We start from the raw sequence: 15,785 nt of genomic DNA on the forward strand, positions 1-15,785 counted from the left end.
CACTGCTTTGATTTTATAATCAACGTCAAGGCTAAAACACCACTTCACGTAAACATGTAATAAAGATGGCGGAGGCAGGCGCAGGGGCACTTTTAGAAATTGTTGGAAATTCTGTTCTAATCCCAAGCCAAACTCATGGAAAGATGTTTTGTTTCTTTTTTTGAGGGGCTTGTACTTGTTATCATTGTCATCATTGTTGTTGTTTGAGACAAGGTCTCTCTGTGTAGCCCTGGCTGCCCTGGAACTCACTCTTAGCCCAGGTCTGATTATGTGTGTGTGTGTGTGTGTGTGTGTGTGTGTGTGTGTGTGTGTGTGTGAAACTCAACATCCTCAGTTCATAGAGCAATTTATAAAAAAAAAATCACACATTCTAATACAATACGATCCAAAGATAAACTAATTTATACTCTCATTCTAAAATTGACAATAGGAAAATATTAAAAATTATGTTTCTCACAATTAAACCATTGTGTTTCTATAAGATTAGAAAGCTATATACGCACCGGCTGGTGGCACGCACACCTTTAATCCCAGCACTCAGGAGGCAGAGGCAGGCCAATCTCTGTGAGTTCAAGGCCAGCCTGGTCTACAGAATGAGTTATAGAACAGTCAGGGCAACACAGAGAAACCCTATCTCGAAAAAAAAAATCAAAAGAATAAAAAATAAAAATAAAAATCCCTCAAAATCTTAACACAGTGTCGAGTCTGAGTCAAAGGCAGTGCTCACTGTCATTGCTTGTATTTCAACACACACAGCGCAAAGCGCTCGCAGGACGTATTCAAAGCAAGCCTGCAGGGAAGCAATGACATTACACAGGGGAGCCGGATTCCTCACATTCTCTGTGCATTTGATTCTGACTTCATATTTGATCACCACACTTTCGGTAACCTCCAACCATTGCCAATTCTTCTAAACTCTATTTAGTTATGCAACCTTTAATGGGATGGAAAACACTGTGTTCTCCATCCTCCATACCACACAGAATCTCTCAGACCTGGGACAAAATAATTCAGACTTGTAGAAAACGCCGTGAACTGAACAGTTCCTATGGATCCTTCCTCAGGGCAGTATGGATACTGAGCATTGACTCTGTGAACTCTCGGACACATGAAATGATCTCTAGAACCTGTGGCTGAGTCAGATGTGCGTGTGTTGGCCACTTACCAAAAAAAGAAGGCAATGGTTGAAGGTTACTGAGTGCGTGGTGATTAAAATTGCCCACCCTATGTGAGGTGGAAATGATAGTTCCCATCCCAGATGCAAATTAAGAATGTGTAGTATTGTGGGTTGGGGATTTGGCTCAGTTGGGGGAGGGGGGGAAGAAAAGAAGAATGTGTAGTATTCATATTTAAAAATCCCGGCCCAGGGTTTCTATCCCACCTTTGGCTATTGAGTTCCCAGCTGAGAGACACACTCACAGCCTTTACATTTACAATGAGCCCTAAACAGCTCATTGTAAACAATAGCTGGGCCCTAAACAGCACAATAGCTGGGCAGCTGCCTCCCCTGGTCCCAAGCCCAGGAAACCTAAACCCCACCTATGTCTCTTCTGCCCAGCTATTGACCGTTGGCATCTTTATTTTTTTAATTTATTTATTTATTTTATACAAGTACACTGTAGCTGTCTTCAGACACACCAGAAGAGGGCATCAGGTCTTATTACAGATGGTTGCGAACCACCGTGTGGTTGCTGGGATTTGAACTCAGGACCCCTGGAAGAGCAGTCGGTGCTCTTAACTGCTGAGCCATCTCTCCAGGCTGGCACCTTTATTTATCAATCCTAATTAATTGGGGGCAGGGTCACTTAGCTCGTGTCTACTTGCAGACTCTCTCGTCTCTGGAGCAACCAGTTTTGGGGGCCCAAATTGCCTTAGAATATAAGTAGCATCAAGCCAATCCACACAAGAATACATGCCAGGGAACAGAGGCTTTTTCCCCCGCACACCTGGGTTCCTTCTCAGAGGTTTGAGTTTATGTTTATAAGTTTTTTAATGTCTCCTTGATATGATACAATGGGAAAGGCAGAGCACTCCCATGAAATGGCCCTTTCAAATACGTTAAACCAGAATCGACACAAAACTCTTTATCTGACTTTCGACAGAAGATAGGAACTTTGGAGAGATATATTACATGGCACTGTGAGTTGGCAACAAAAGCTTAGACTATGACACCTACTCTAGAGACAATCTAGGTTCTCAAAAACACAAATGGCACTACAGAAAGAAAGAAAGAAAGAAAGAAAGAAAGAAAGAAAGAAAGAAAGAAAGAAAGAAAGAACTATAGTAGAATAAAATTATCTAGCGAATATACCAAGTTGCTGCAGAGACAGCTCAGTGAGTAACAGCACGTGCTGTTCTTGCAGAAGACCCCAGGTTTGGTTCCCAGCACCCACATCAGGTGGCTCACGACCATCTGTAACTCCATTTCCAGGGGCTCTGCCTCCCTCTACCGGCCTCTGCAAACAAGGCATGCATACAGAAGCATACAGAACACAAACACTCAGGCCCACACATGTACACATAAACAAATGTCAATAGCAACGAGAAATATAATACAAAATCTACTTTAACAGCCAAACTGTCTATCAATTTCAAAGCTGGGCATGGATCTACCGTATTATCCTGCAATAACTTACAGACGCGTACACAAAGAATTGAGAGTAGAAAACTCAAATGTACTTGGACACCGATGTTCAAAGCAATTTTATCTATAATACCAAAAAATAAAGAGGTAACAAGCCAAATGTCCATCAAGAGAAGATTTCATAAAGAGAATATGGCATGTACATGTAGTAGAATATTATTGAACCTTAACAAAGTCAGGTGTGGTAACTCATTTTCATAATCTAAGCATTTGGGAGGCTGAAACTAGAGGATTGTTCAAGTCAGAGCCACCCAGAAAGCACCTACTTAAACCGCTTCCTAAGGCCTAGGTAAAATAGTAAGGCCTAAATAAAACGTTATGGCCAAAGTAAAAATTTTTTTTCATTGCATTTGCTAACTTTCCCATCTCAGTGCTCTTCTGATAATCTTTTTTTTTCCCCCATCTTTATTAACTTGAGTATTTCCTATATACATTTCGATTGTTATTCCCCTTCCCAGTTTCCGGGCCAACATCCACCTAACCCCTCTCCTTCCCCTTCTATATGGGCTTCCCCTCCCCATCCTCCCCCCCCATTACCACCCTCCCCTCCAACAATCCCGTTCACTGGGGTTCAGTCTTGGCAGGACCAAGGGCTTCCCCTTCCACTGGTGCTCTTACTGGCCAAAGTAAAATGTTAAGGCCTAGGTAACTGTTACCTGGCTAGCCTGTCATTTTAAGGAAATTTTCTCATATGTTTCTGTTGTTACTGGAAAACTTTTGAATGCCGAGATCGGTTATGTATTCTGATGTTCTATGCCCTTCGAAACCAGTCACAGTAGAAGTCAATAGACCTATTTTGTTACCCACAATAAGCTTGGTCCCAAACCAATCATCCAGCAGCACTCCCTGCCCCTATGTATAAACTTTTATGGTATTCGCCTTTATAAACCTGTCCCTGGGATGGACCCCAACATAAGAGACACCTGCACCAGTATAAGAAACTATTTGGAATAAGACTTCCATTTTGAGTAGTGGTCAAGTAAAGTCCCCAAAACTTCCTGGGAACTGACATCCTCGTTGGCAGAAAGAGACATGCACGTGGGTAACTGACATCCTGGTTGGCAAGTTAGGACATGAATGCTAGACAAGGCAAGTCCCCTGTCACAGTTAAATACCCCAGCCAATGGGAGCAGGATAAGTGTACAACAAACACATGCTCCTGAGGAAATCCGATATCCCTAAATCCTGATTGGTGGAGTAACTTGGCACAGATGTTTGTGGATTTGGGGCTTTAAAACCCTGTAAGATCTTAACTCAGGTTCATGGTTCAGTTCCTGCATGTAGACCATGGCCCTGGTCAACCAGTCCCGGAGTGAATGCTCAGTCAACTGTCCCTGTCTGACTGAGATCTGTGTTTTTGTGTGGTTTGTGAGGCATTTCCTGGATTCCAACACTGCCAATTCAAGATTTGTGTATTTGCGGGACGTTTTCACAAGCAATTCAATGAAAAGGTATATGAGTGTCCAGGAAACAAAAGAATTGCTAACGAGATAGGATGCTCTTGTCTTTCAGGAGTTTCTTCCTCCCCAAAATACCTTCCTTCTCAAAAACAAAACAAAACAATGACAGCGGAAAAAGGTCTACTTGCAGTCAAGTCTCTTTGGCAACCATAATTAATATGTATGTTTGTAAACAATTGAGGTAATCACAGCTACAGAGGGAGAGAATATGCAGCTTCCGGCAGCCATGGTCTGATCTTGGCTTCTCCTACTCCCCAGGAGTGGAATCTCTGACCTCAGCCACCCTTTAGAAACGCTGGGTGCTTGCTGTCCCCTGAGGGCTCTGTATTGCCTGGATGATGATTCTCTCTGGTGTCAGAGCTCTATCACCCTTTATCCTAGACGCAGTTACTCATTATCTATCAGCCAAGGGCAAGTCTACCCCACAAAGATGGTGCCTGGCTCCTCCGTATGGCTTCTTTCAGGTGTGTAAAAACAGCAGACCCAGTGCCGTCTCCCTTAAAACTCCAAACATCCATAGCAACTTGTGTGATACCTGTCACAGTTAGGGATACAGCATAGGAAGGAGAGACGTGAGCTATAAACACACAGGAAACTCAACAAAGCTCACGGAAAAATCTCAAAAGATCTTCTGATGACTAACTTGGCCATGATCACGACTACATCTGAAGTCAACTAAGATCCAAGATGCTAGGCACTCCTGTTTGAGAGTTTCTTGACCAGATTATTTGAGGTGGGAAAATCCACCCTAAATTTGGGCCACACTTTGTGATGGCAGCCTGTATAAAAGAACTTGGAAGAAGGAGATCTCAGTTTTACATTTGGTTTGGTTTGGTTTGGTTTGGTTTGGTTTGGTTTGGTTTGGTTTGGTTTGGTTTGGTTTGGTTTGGTTTGACAGGGCCTCTCTGCATAGCCCTGGCTGTCTTAGAACTCACTCTACAGACCAGGCTGGCCTCAAATCCATAGTCATACACCTGCCTCCACATCCCAAGTGCTGGGATTAAAGGTGTGCGCCCCCACCACCAAGCAAATGTTGAAGTTGCTAAGGGCATGTGCCACCACACCCGGCTAAGCTTTTTTTTTCTGCCTGCTTGCTCTCACTCTTAGGCAAGCTCCCCTATCTGGCTGCTGAGATATTCCTTCCCTGTATTACCTGCTTCTGCAGGATTACAGCATAGACTGACAACCTGAAGATCTCCAGGACTCCTCCATAACTCTAGCACCAGGTTGGGACTACAGAAACAGCCAGACTCCTGGACTGAAAAGCTGCTATGTTTTTGGCTTTTCTGAAATTAATTAATTAATTAATATCTGTGTGTATGTATATATGTATATGTGTGTGTGTGTGTGTCACACACATACATATTCATCCTATCAATTCTGTTCCTTTAGTAAACCCTAATACAAACCTTATATTCTGGGAGCACCGTCATAGAGGCAGGGGAGATGGGGGACGGGATAGGAGGTTTGTGGAGGGGAAACTGAGAAGGGGGATAACATTTGAAATCTAATAAATAAAATAACCAATAAAAATGTTAAAAATAAAAGAATTTTTGGCTTGATTTGGTTGTATCGTTTATTTGAATTTTTAACTAAATTTCTACTTTAATTGAATACTATTAAAATTAAAAAGCATAGTCAGGGGCTGGAGAGATGGCTCAGTGGTTAAGAGCGCTGACTGCTCTCCAGAGGCCCTGAGTTCGAATCCCAGCAACCACACGGTGGCTCACAGCCATCTGTAATGGAATCTGATGCCCTCTTCTGGTGTGTATGGAGACAGCTACAGTGTACTTACATATAATAAATAAATAAATATTAAAAATAAATAAATAAAAATTAAAAAACATAGTCAGGAGTGACGGCACACATCTGTACTCCCAGGGTTCCATAGGAGGCTGATGCAGGAGGATCACAGGATTGAGACCAGACCAACTATGCACAAGACCCTGCACCGGTTCACTAAAAATAAAACCACAATTCACTAAAAATGTTGCCAAACATTTCGAAGTAAACTACAGTACATTAATCTTCGGGGAAAAAAATATTAGGACAAAAATCAAAGGTGAACAGTGCTTAAATCACTCTGTTACTGTTTTTTTTTTTTTTTTTTTTTTCAGGGGAGAGCGCGAACGCAGTCCCCCACTACCACAAATTATGCAGTCGAGTTTCCCGCATTTGGGGAAATCGCAGGGGTCAGCACATCCGGAGTGCAATGGATAAGCCTCGCCCTGGGAAAACCACCTTCGTGATCATGGTATCTCCCCTGCCAGGTAAGTACTGTTACTGTTTTAATTGTATTAAATAACTAACTTAAAATTTTCCTCATCCTATACACATCCGAATTCTAGAATCTCATTTCTAACGATGGGCCAGCAAGTTTAGGATCGGATGAAAGTACCTTATTTCTTTCACGCCTAGTAGGCAAGCCTGTCCGCTGAAGGAGAGGGCCGTCAAGCAGCTATCTCCGAAGCTCCTCCCTGATGTACTTCCAACAACACCTTGGTTGGAACTTTTGAGAAAGTCTCCTTCACAATGATGTCAGCCTTGCTTTTAAAAAAAAAAAAAGTCGAAAACTCATGAAAAACACAGTTGATGTGAATCAGATGTCTAAATGGCAGAGTGCCCGCTAAACCAGGCAAGTGCACAGATGTGGGGGACACACATTTCTCCCCTGGAGCCCTGGAAGGTAAATAACCCATCCTTGTGGATGTCCCCGCCTTGAAGCCTAGAGGCGAGGCTCCGGTTCCCTGGTTCATTTCCCTTCCCCACCCATTCCTTTCTCTGCCCCTATCTTCAAACGGGAGCAGGATCTGGCAGTGATCATGTACACTTGTTGACTAACAGATTATTTTTACTGAATGGTTTTCGTTTAATATCATAACCAGTCAATAGCTGTTTTAAAACTCCCATCTCCCAGTTTCTGAAGGAAAAGTGTTTCTAACGAATTCCAGGAATCAGCCAGCAGGTGCAGTAACATTTTTTACCAAAGGGAGGATTTAGATTTTCTGGAACCTGGCAGGGAGGATCAGAAGAAGGGGTGTCAGGCCTCACTCAGGTAGGCTCTCTGCTTCCCTAGGAGGGCAAACTGCTACAGCTGCTACAGACAATGGGGAAGAACTAAGGCACCTTTTATCCTTCAGCATCTGGTGTGTGTGCCCCACCCACGCGTGCGTGCGTGTGTGTGTGTGTGTGTGTGTGTGTGTGTGTGTGTGTGTGTGTGTGTGTGTGCATATGTGTCCATCCTTTCAGGATGTGGTGACCAGGTGCCTTCTCCCCATCATTCTTCTGTTCCCTTTGTTTCATGGTAACCTTCCCCCTCTGTTTCCAGATACTATGTTATCTGTGGCAAGATGCTTCACTGAATGTCAAAGGCCATCCTGCACTGTCTGCCAGCCTGGAGACCTCTTCATCCTGTTCATGATTAAGGTTGAATTTTGGCCTCTTGTGTGTGTTTGCATCATAATTCTCTCATCACAGAGACCTTACAAGAGGTTTCCCTTCTTTTTTTTGGGGGGGGGGCCTGGGGGTTGTTTGGAGACAGAGTCTCACTATGTAGTGTTAGCTGGCCTGGAACTTACTTTGTAGACCAGACTGACCTCAAATTCACAAATATGTACCTGCCTCTGCCTTCCTAGTTCTGGAATTAAACGCACTGACCACCAGGCTCTCTTGCTTTGAACTCTTCATCCTCCTGCCTCAGCTTCCTCATGCTGGAATTAAAGCATGTGCCACCATACTTGGCCAAGCTATCTTTTTAAAGTCATACCGAGCAGCCCGCCCTGCCCTCCAGCTGTCAGTTTCCCATCTGCTCATCCCCCAACAGAACCATGTCGTCTACACACGACATTCTGCGTTCATTGCTATACGTTTACCACATTTCATCATGTTCATTGCTATAGCTCGGGTTAGAAATGCCCCCAAAAGGTTCATATTTTAAAGCCACTATTGGGAGGAACTGGAGCCTTTAGGAAGCAGGGCCCAGGAAGAAATCGTCAGGATCGTGCCCTTAGGTTCTGTCAGTGAGCCAGCCTTTTCTACCACACACTCCCGCCCTGATGTATTGCACATCAAGGCACAAAGCAACAAGGTGGAGTGATCATGGACTAAAATGTGTAAAACCATAGCCAAGATAAATGTCTCCTTCTTTTAAATCAATTGATTATCTCAGCTACTTTGTTATAAAAATGGAAAGCTGCCGGGTGGTGGGGCACACCTTTAATCTGAATGCTCGAAACGCAGAGGGAGACAGATCTCTATGAGTTCGAGGACGGCCTAGTCTACTGAGTGAGTTCCAGGACAGCCAGGGCTACACAAAGAAACCATGCCTTGAAAAACAAAGAAGACAGACAGACAGATGAACAGACGGACAGACAGACGGACAGACAGATGGACAGACAGATAACACCTTTTTGTTTTACTTCCATTTCTCACTAGGTTATAACTTCTATATGAGGGCTGGGAATTATATCACTTATCTGATAGTGTCCCAAAATAAAAAGAAAGGAATCAAGCAAGCAAAGACGGGATAGTAATGAGTTCAAGGCCAACCTGGGCACACAGCAAAACTCTACCCAAATATTCCACATGTGCAGGATGCCACCGGTTTTGTTTGCTTGTTCAATCACAATCCACGTTAACTCTTCAGCACCTCAGATGCCGCATAGTCGCACGAGACGCTCAGCAAACATTAGCTGTAGGGCTCGAGAGGTGGTTCAGCAATTAGAACATTTCCTACTCTCGAGGAGGACCTGAGCTGAACTCACAGCCCCTGTGTTGGGAGGTTACACTGCCTGCAACTCCCTCCTCAGGTAACCTGAATGAGAATGGTGCCCGTAAACTCACAGTTTTGGATACTTGGTCCCCAGTGGGTGGAAATGTCTAGGAAGGATTAGGAGGAAGTGGCCTTGATGGAGGAGGTGTCTCACTTTGGACAGGTTCGAGATGTCAATGACGTGAGTGAGCTCTTAGCTGTTCCTATACCATGTTTTACTCATGGACTCTAACCCTCTGGAGTCTAAGGAACTGTAGCCAATTAAACTGTGTGGTGGCTTGAACAGGAGTAGCTCCCGTAGACTCATATGGTTGGGTGCTGGGCCCATAGGGAATGACCCTGTTAGGAAGCGCAACCATGTTGGAGTATGTGTGGCCTTGTGAGAGAAAGAGTTTCACTAGAGGGGCAGGCTTTGAAGTTACATATATGTATCAAGATAGGCCTATTGGCACAGTCTCCTTCTGCTGCCTGTGGATCTGAATACAGAACTCTCAGCTCCTTCTCCAACACCGTGTCTGCCTGCGTGTTTCCGCCATGATGATAATGGATGAATCTCTGAAACTGTAAGCCAGTCCCAACTAAACATTTTATAAGAATTATCGTGATCACGGTGTCTTTTCACAGCAGTAGATACTCTAAGACAAAAGCTCACTTTTTTTTTTTTTCTTTTCTTTTTTTTTGGAGCTGAAACGCTCACTTTTATAAGAGGCCTTGGTCGTGGTATTTTATCGCAGCAATAAAGAAGTAACTAATTTAGGATCTGACATGCTTTCTGGCCTCCATGAGCACCTGCACACACACGTACATATACCCATATCCACACATATAAATAAAATATTTTAAAAATAAAGAGGCAGCGTGTTAGTTGTACGGTTAAGCCTCCATGAGACCTTGGCGGTGTGGCGGCTTCTGGTGACAACGTAAAGTGAGGTCTGTGTACACCTCAGTTGCTCATAGTATACAGGTCCCAATCTGTGGGAGCTCGTCAACGGCACAGACTTCCAGACTTCAGAATCACCATTTGCTCTTCAAATGGCTGAGATGCACAGCGGTGCCTTTGAAACATCACAGTGCAAACAGTGTGGGCTTACACCTTTCTGTTCTCGATGCACTGGACACACCTACTGGGTGTCTCTAGAGTGGACCCCGATGCCCATGGGATAGAGTAACCAAACGAAACTATGCCCTGGGTATCATTTTGTACGCCTTGCATGTAATTGCTAGGTCTTTAGATGTGATATTTAATAACGTTGCGATAAATAGTAAAATCCCTTCCTGCCTCCTTTCTCTGCAGCTTCCTAGCCTGCCCCTGTTCCAACTCTCTCTTCAATATACAGTAGTATATGGGGCTGGAGAGATGGCTCAGTGGTTAAGAGCACCCGACTACTCTTCCAGAGGTCCTGAGTTCAATTCCCAGCAACCACATGGTGGCTCACAACCATCTGTAAAGAGATCCGATCCCCTCTTCTGGTGTGTCTGAAGACAGCTACAGTGTACTCATATATAATAAATGAATAAATCTTTAAAAAAAAAATATACAGTAGTATAATGATTTGTTTCTGATGGCCAGAGTAGAAGGCAGAAAAGATGAGAGAAGGTTGGTTTGTTTGTTTAAGACAGTGTCTCACTATGTAACTTGCTAAGTAGACCAGGCTGGCCTCGAACTCACCAAAGTTCTCTTACCTCTGCCTGCAGAGTACTAGGATTAAAGATGTCTGTCGTCATGCCTGGCAGAAGGTTTAAATTGTAAAGAATAATTTCTTGACTTCTTTCTTATATTCATGTAGGAAAAGGTGGCTTCCCTCAACTTCTTTCAGAGTTGGATCTTCTTGGGGAGCCGGGCCACCATGTTCAAAGGTAGGGAGGGCCACCAGCAACAGCCGACTGCAGATGCCATTTCCAGGCTGTTCTTGCTATGTGTGTGGAGAGTCACGGCCACAGCCACCTGTTCCTGACTCATGTGCTTTTCCCCAGCCTTGCTGGACGCATGAGGCCTACCAGCTGCTGGGCTGGAAGAACACATACTTGGCAGGATTTCTTCCCAGTCCTTCCCCCTTCTTCCTGCTCCTTTGAGAGCTCCATGCAGAACCGCCAGACAGTTCCTCTTGCCTTGGCACCTGCTGCCTTCATGGTGTTCTGCTCTTTCCTCTAACGTGTGAGCGTGGGGGTCTCTGTCACCAAACAAACCAAGGACCTCAACAGCATGCCTTCAACAGAGGAAGAGAACCCCCAGAGTCTCACAGCAGTAAGCCTGGCTGGCCAAGGTGAGTAGACCAGAAGAAACTGGATCCACAGCAACCCATTCCAGCCCCTCCCCTCAAAGAACAGCCGAGACCCACAGCACCTTGGGCCACCTCTACTGTCCACAGAAGGACAAACAACCATCAGTACTTGTCAGAGGGGAGCTGTGATTCCACTGGTGGTCACTAGTCAACTTGCTAAAAATTGCAAACTGAAAGCCAATTTGCCATGCTCTCTCTGAGACCGTCACATGAAGACTTCTTCCAGCTTCCAGGTTTTGTGCCTGGCCAGGTGTTTGACAGCTTCCTCACAAGTGAGGACCAGAAGGCTGTTAGGACAGGGACTGAGAGAGTGAGGTCAGACAACTAGATGTTTTAACTGAAACGTTAAATAAGCACTGATTTAAAAAAAATAATAGGGGCTGGGGATTTAGCTCAGTGGTAGAGCGCTTACCTAGGAAGCGCAAGGCCCTGGGTTCGGTCCCCAGCTCCGAAAAAAAGAACGAAAAAAAAAAAAATAATAATAATAATAATAATAATGTTTAACTTCAGCAGTAGTAGATGTAGTAGACTACATGTGTGTGCTTATGTGTGTATGTGTGTGTGAGTGCTTATGTGTAAATACCTGTATCTATGTGTGTGTGTGTGTGTGTGTGTGTGTGTGTGTGTGTGTGTATGTGTGCTTGGTGTGTGAACTTGTGTGTGTGAACTTGTATGTGTGCATGTACATGGGCATGTGTACACGCGTGCATGGAAGAGAGCCACAACAAGAAACCAGAGAGCAGGGGCTGGAGAGATGGCTCAGTGGTTAAGAGCCCCGACTGCTCTTCCAGAGGTCCTGAGTTCAAATCCCACCAACCACATGGTGGCTCACAACCATCTGTAAAGAGATCCGATGCCCTCTTCTGGTGTGTCTGAAGACAGCTATAGTGTACTTATAATAAATAAATGAATGAATGAATGAATAAATAAATAAATAAATAAATAAATAAATAAATAAATAAAAGAAACCAGAGAGCAAAGGGGTTGGGGATTTAGCTCAGTGGTAGAGCGCTTGCCTGGCAAGCGCAAGGCCCTGGGTTCGGTCCTCAGCTCCAAAAAAAAAAAGAAAAGAAAAAGAAAAGAAAAGAAAAAAAAGAAACCAGAGGGCAACTTTGTGGAGTCAGTTCTCTCCTTCCGCTGTGTGGGTCCTGGAAATGAAAGTCAGGTCTGCATAGCAAGTGTCTTCACCCACTGAGCCATCTCATTGGCCCCCAAAAACAGCGGTTTTAGTTTTGTTTTTATTTTCTTCCAGACAGCTGGTATTGTGGTTTGGAGTAATACTTCTTTCTTACACATTTGTGTTTATAATTATTTTATAGCTTTTATAAATGTTATTTTATTATAATTATTCACAACGATTTTTAAAGGAGAGGGTGTGAACACCCCCACTACCACAAACTGTACAGTCAAGTTTCTCTCACTGGGGAAGCCCCAGTAGTCAGCACATCCGGAGGGCAAGGGATGAGCTTCACCCCGGGAGAACTACCTTCGTTATCACAGTGATACAGATGCACAGTGAGCTGTTCCAGACAGACCAGAAGAGGGCATCAGACCTCATTACAAATGGTTGTGAGCCACCATGCGGTTTCTGGGAATTGAACTCAGGAGCTCTGGAAGAACAGTCAGTGTTCTTAACCACTGAGCCATCTCCCCAGCCCATAGTGAGCTCTCCTTATGATGAGCAGTAGCAACCTTGGTGCCTACTGTGTAGTGAAAACACCCATGCGTAGGGGCTCCATTCTCAGAGCTCTCTGATCATGCTATAGGTCCTAACAGACCTCCCTTTTGCCACCTGTAACACTGTCTCCAGCAGCCCATTCTTAGTCTGTGTATTCTACGTGCTTCTTCATACAAGGTCTCTTGTGGCCTCAAAGCTATCAGGTTGAAATGCCTTCAAACCCTCAGACAAACACTTCCACTCTGCGATTATGAGATGACTTCTTCTTCTTGCCTCTGTCCTTGTGTCACCTGCTTCTGTGTTCTTGTTCTGCTGTATTCAGACATGGTCATAGTAGCCCAGACTACCCTGAACCCACTGTGCACCAAGACAGCCTCAAGTGCCTGATCCTCCTGCCTCTACCCCCAAGCACTGGGATTACAGACCTGCACCGTACTCCCATGACCGGCTTGCCTTTGTTTTTTTCTACTTTCCATTCTTTTTACAAAAGACTAAGGAGCAAGATGCCATCAGTTACTTCAAAAAGTTTTTAAGACAAACCAACCCATCTTTGGAGTGCAGGCTTTGCTAATGGCTGAGTGCCTGTCTTCAAAGGAGAGCGGTCACCCTGGGCCCCTGGATCCCCATATGTCTACCCCTCCCTCCGTGTTGATCAATCAATGACACTTTCAGACATCCATAACTACAGTTTGAAATGGGCTTTTCGGCTTTCGGTTCGGAGGAGGCAATGGTGCAACTTTCTTCAGTCGTCCCGAATCCAGGTTCATCCGACACCAGCCACCTCCGCCATGCCGCCCAACGAGATCAAAGTCGTGTACTTGAGGTGCACCAGAGACGAGGTCCGCGCCACATCCGCCTTGGCCCCTAAGATCGGTCCTCTGCGTCTGTCTCCCAAAAAAGTTGGTGATGACATCGCCAAGACTACCGGTGACTGGAAAGGCCTCAGGATTACAGTGAAACTGACCATCCAGAACAGACAGGCCCAGATTGAGGTGGTGCCCTCTGCCTCTGCCCTGATCATCAAAGCCCTCAAGGAGCCACCAAGAGACAGGAAGAAGCAGAAAAACATTAAACACAGTGGAAACATCACTTTTGATGAGATTGTCAACATTGCAGGGCAGATGAGACACCAGTCTTTGGCCAGAGAACTTTCTGGAACTATCAAGGAGATCCTGGGTACTGCACAGTCTGTGGGCTGCAATGTGGATGGCCGCCACCCTCATGACATCAACAGCGGTGCGGTGGAGTGCCCAGCTAGTTAAGAAGCAACAAGAAAATATTTAAATAAAAGACTATCTGGGGTTGGGGATTTAGCTCAGCAGTAGAGCGCTTGCTAGGCAAGCGCAAGGCCCTGGGTTCGGTCCCCAGCTCCGAAAAAAAGAAAAAAAAAGACTATCTGATAAAAAAGAAAAAAAGAAAATGGACCTTCTTAGTCACTGCCATAAATGATTCACAGGCAACTTAGCCGCAGCCCCACCATTAACGAAGTCCCAGAACAGTGGCTGTCTGTGGCCTGATGTGCCAAGATCCGGGTTCTGCATATTTAAAAAATGTAAAGTAATAAAGAATGTCACTGGAGTTCAAATAGAACGCGGCAGAGTAGAACTATACATGAGTTTTCTCTTTGAAAAGCAAGGATTATCAAAACCACCTCGTCTATCCAACAGCCTGTGTGCTCCCTGTCTAGTGCTGGAGAATTCGGGAGTCCAGTCAAACCCTTAAGAGTGTGGAAGGCCTTCCTGGCCCTAGCTTAAGGGACCATATGATGTTATACTAATGAGTGTTCAAAGACATTGTGACCCTGCCCAAGAAAATCACCTCTCCGTGGTTTTTGTTGTTTTAGGTTTCTTGTTCTTTTGTTTTGTTTTGTTGTTTGGCTGTTGTTGTTGCTTTTAGTTTTGCTCCCTGTTGCCTCTAGCGGATTAAAGGGGAGTGCATGGGGTGCCCTCTTGAGGTCTCTGGATAAAGGACTTTGAAGAGACCACACACAGGACTGGTTTCATAGGTCATTATCCCACTTCTCCTATTAAGGGAAGAACCTAGGACTGTCTGGCTTCGGCTGAAATGCTGTCTAGGATGGGAAAGGTATTCCAGGGGCTCCTGCCTGGCCCATTCTGTTCACACATTTGCTCTGCTGACACTTAGAGTCTGCTCTAAAGCCCTTCTGGGGCTCTGAAGCTAAAGTCAAGGATGAGCCCTGTCACCAAGCTGCCTAAGGGTCATCCTTACCTAGCTCATAGCTCCCTCCCTGCTAAGGACAGTATGGTGGGTAAAACCTTATCTCCCACCATGGCACACCTCATGCTCTGCCAATGTGGGAACCCATTCTGGCTCCTTTTGCCTTCTCAACCCTATCTGGCCCTCATCCCTGGTTCATCCCTGTCTGCACCTCTTAGTACGACAGTAAAGGCTAGCCCTGACCAGCTATCCCCGTCACTGCCACGAAGTTCACAGCCGAGCTCCTCCACATACATCCTGGCAAATGCAACAAAACCCATTGCCACCCTCATAGCAGCCACGCTCCAGAAATTCCACAGTAAGCAGAGTGCTTTTCCTAATAAACACTGGCCAGGTGCCAGGCTGCGCAGTGAATGGGCCATGGTTGCTTCCTGTGATGCAACCTGTTTTCCACAAAGGAAGCAGGACACATGGGAGTGAGCATCTCGGTGAAGTAACTGCAGAACCACATAGACCTGGAGCCTTAAAAGGCCAAGATGGTGACTGTTGGCTACACTTTCAACAGGAAGGCCTAAAGTGAACAGCAGGCCTCCACACTATCAGATTTATCTGGCATTATTTATAAGTGTGTGTGTGTGTGTGTGTGTGTGTGTGTGTATGTGTGTGTGTGTGTGTGATTTCTAACATATTGCCCTTGTTTCTCTAGAGCCATGGGGCCTGAAGAAATGTCTGGTTCCTGGGAACCAGCAGGGATGAGGGGAGATGGGAAAAG

General features: G+C 45.1%; 1 protein-coding gene and 1 non-coding gene across 2 annotated transcripts; one reads left to right on the plus strand and one right to left on the minus strand.

Moving 5' to 3' along the window:
* Positions 1-6,218: 6,218 nt before the first annotated feature.
* Positions 6,219-6,382, minus strand: LOC120095751 (U1 spliceosomal RNA). Its single transcript, XR_005491543.1, has one exon. It is a non-coding gene; the product is annotated as a U1 spliceosomal RNA (small nuclear RNA).
* A 6,912-nt stretch (positions 6,383-13,294) lies between these two features.
* Positions 13,295-14,775, plus strand: Rpl12l2 (ribosomal protein L12 like 2). The gene has a single exon (XM_039088715.2). It carries the CDS (start codon positions 13,495-13,497, stop codon positions 14,095-14,097), a length of 603 nt encoding a protein of 200 aa, XP_038944643.1. The 5' UTR covers positions 13,295-13,494; the 3' UTR covers positions 14,098-14,775.
* The last annotated feature ends 1,010 nt before the right edge of the window (positions 14,776-15,785 follow it).

Source organism: Rattus norvegicus, chromosome 11 (genome assembly GCF_036323735.1).
Source record: "Rattus norvegicus strain BN/NHsdMcwi chromosome 11, GRCr8, whole genome shotgun sequence".
NCBI lineage: Eukaryota > Metazoa > Chordata > Mammalia > Rodentia > Muridae > Rattus > Rattus norvegicus.

What these genes read in the sequence shown, in the direction of transcription:
- Rpl12l2 (XM_039088715.2), top strand. Translation starts at nt 13,495, where the DNA reads ATGACACTTTCAGACATCCATAACTACAGTTTGAAATGGGCTTTTCGG.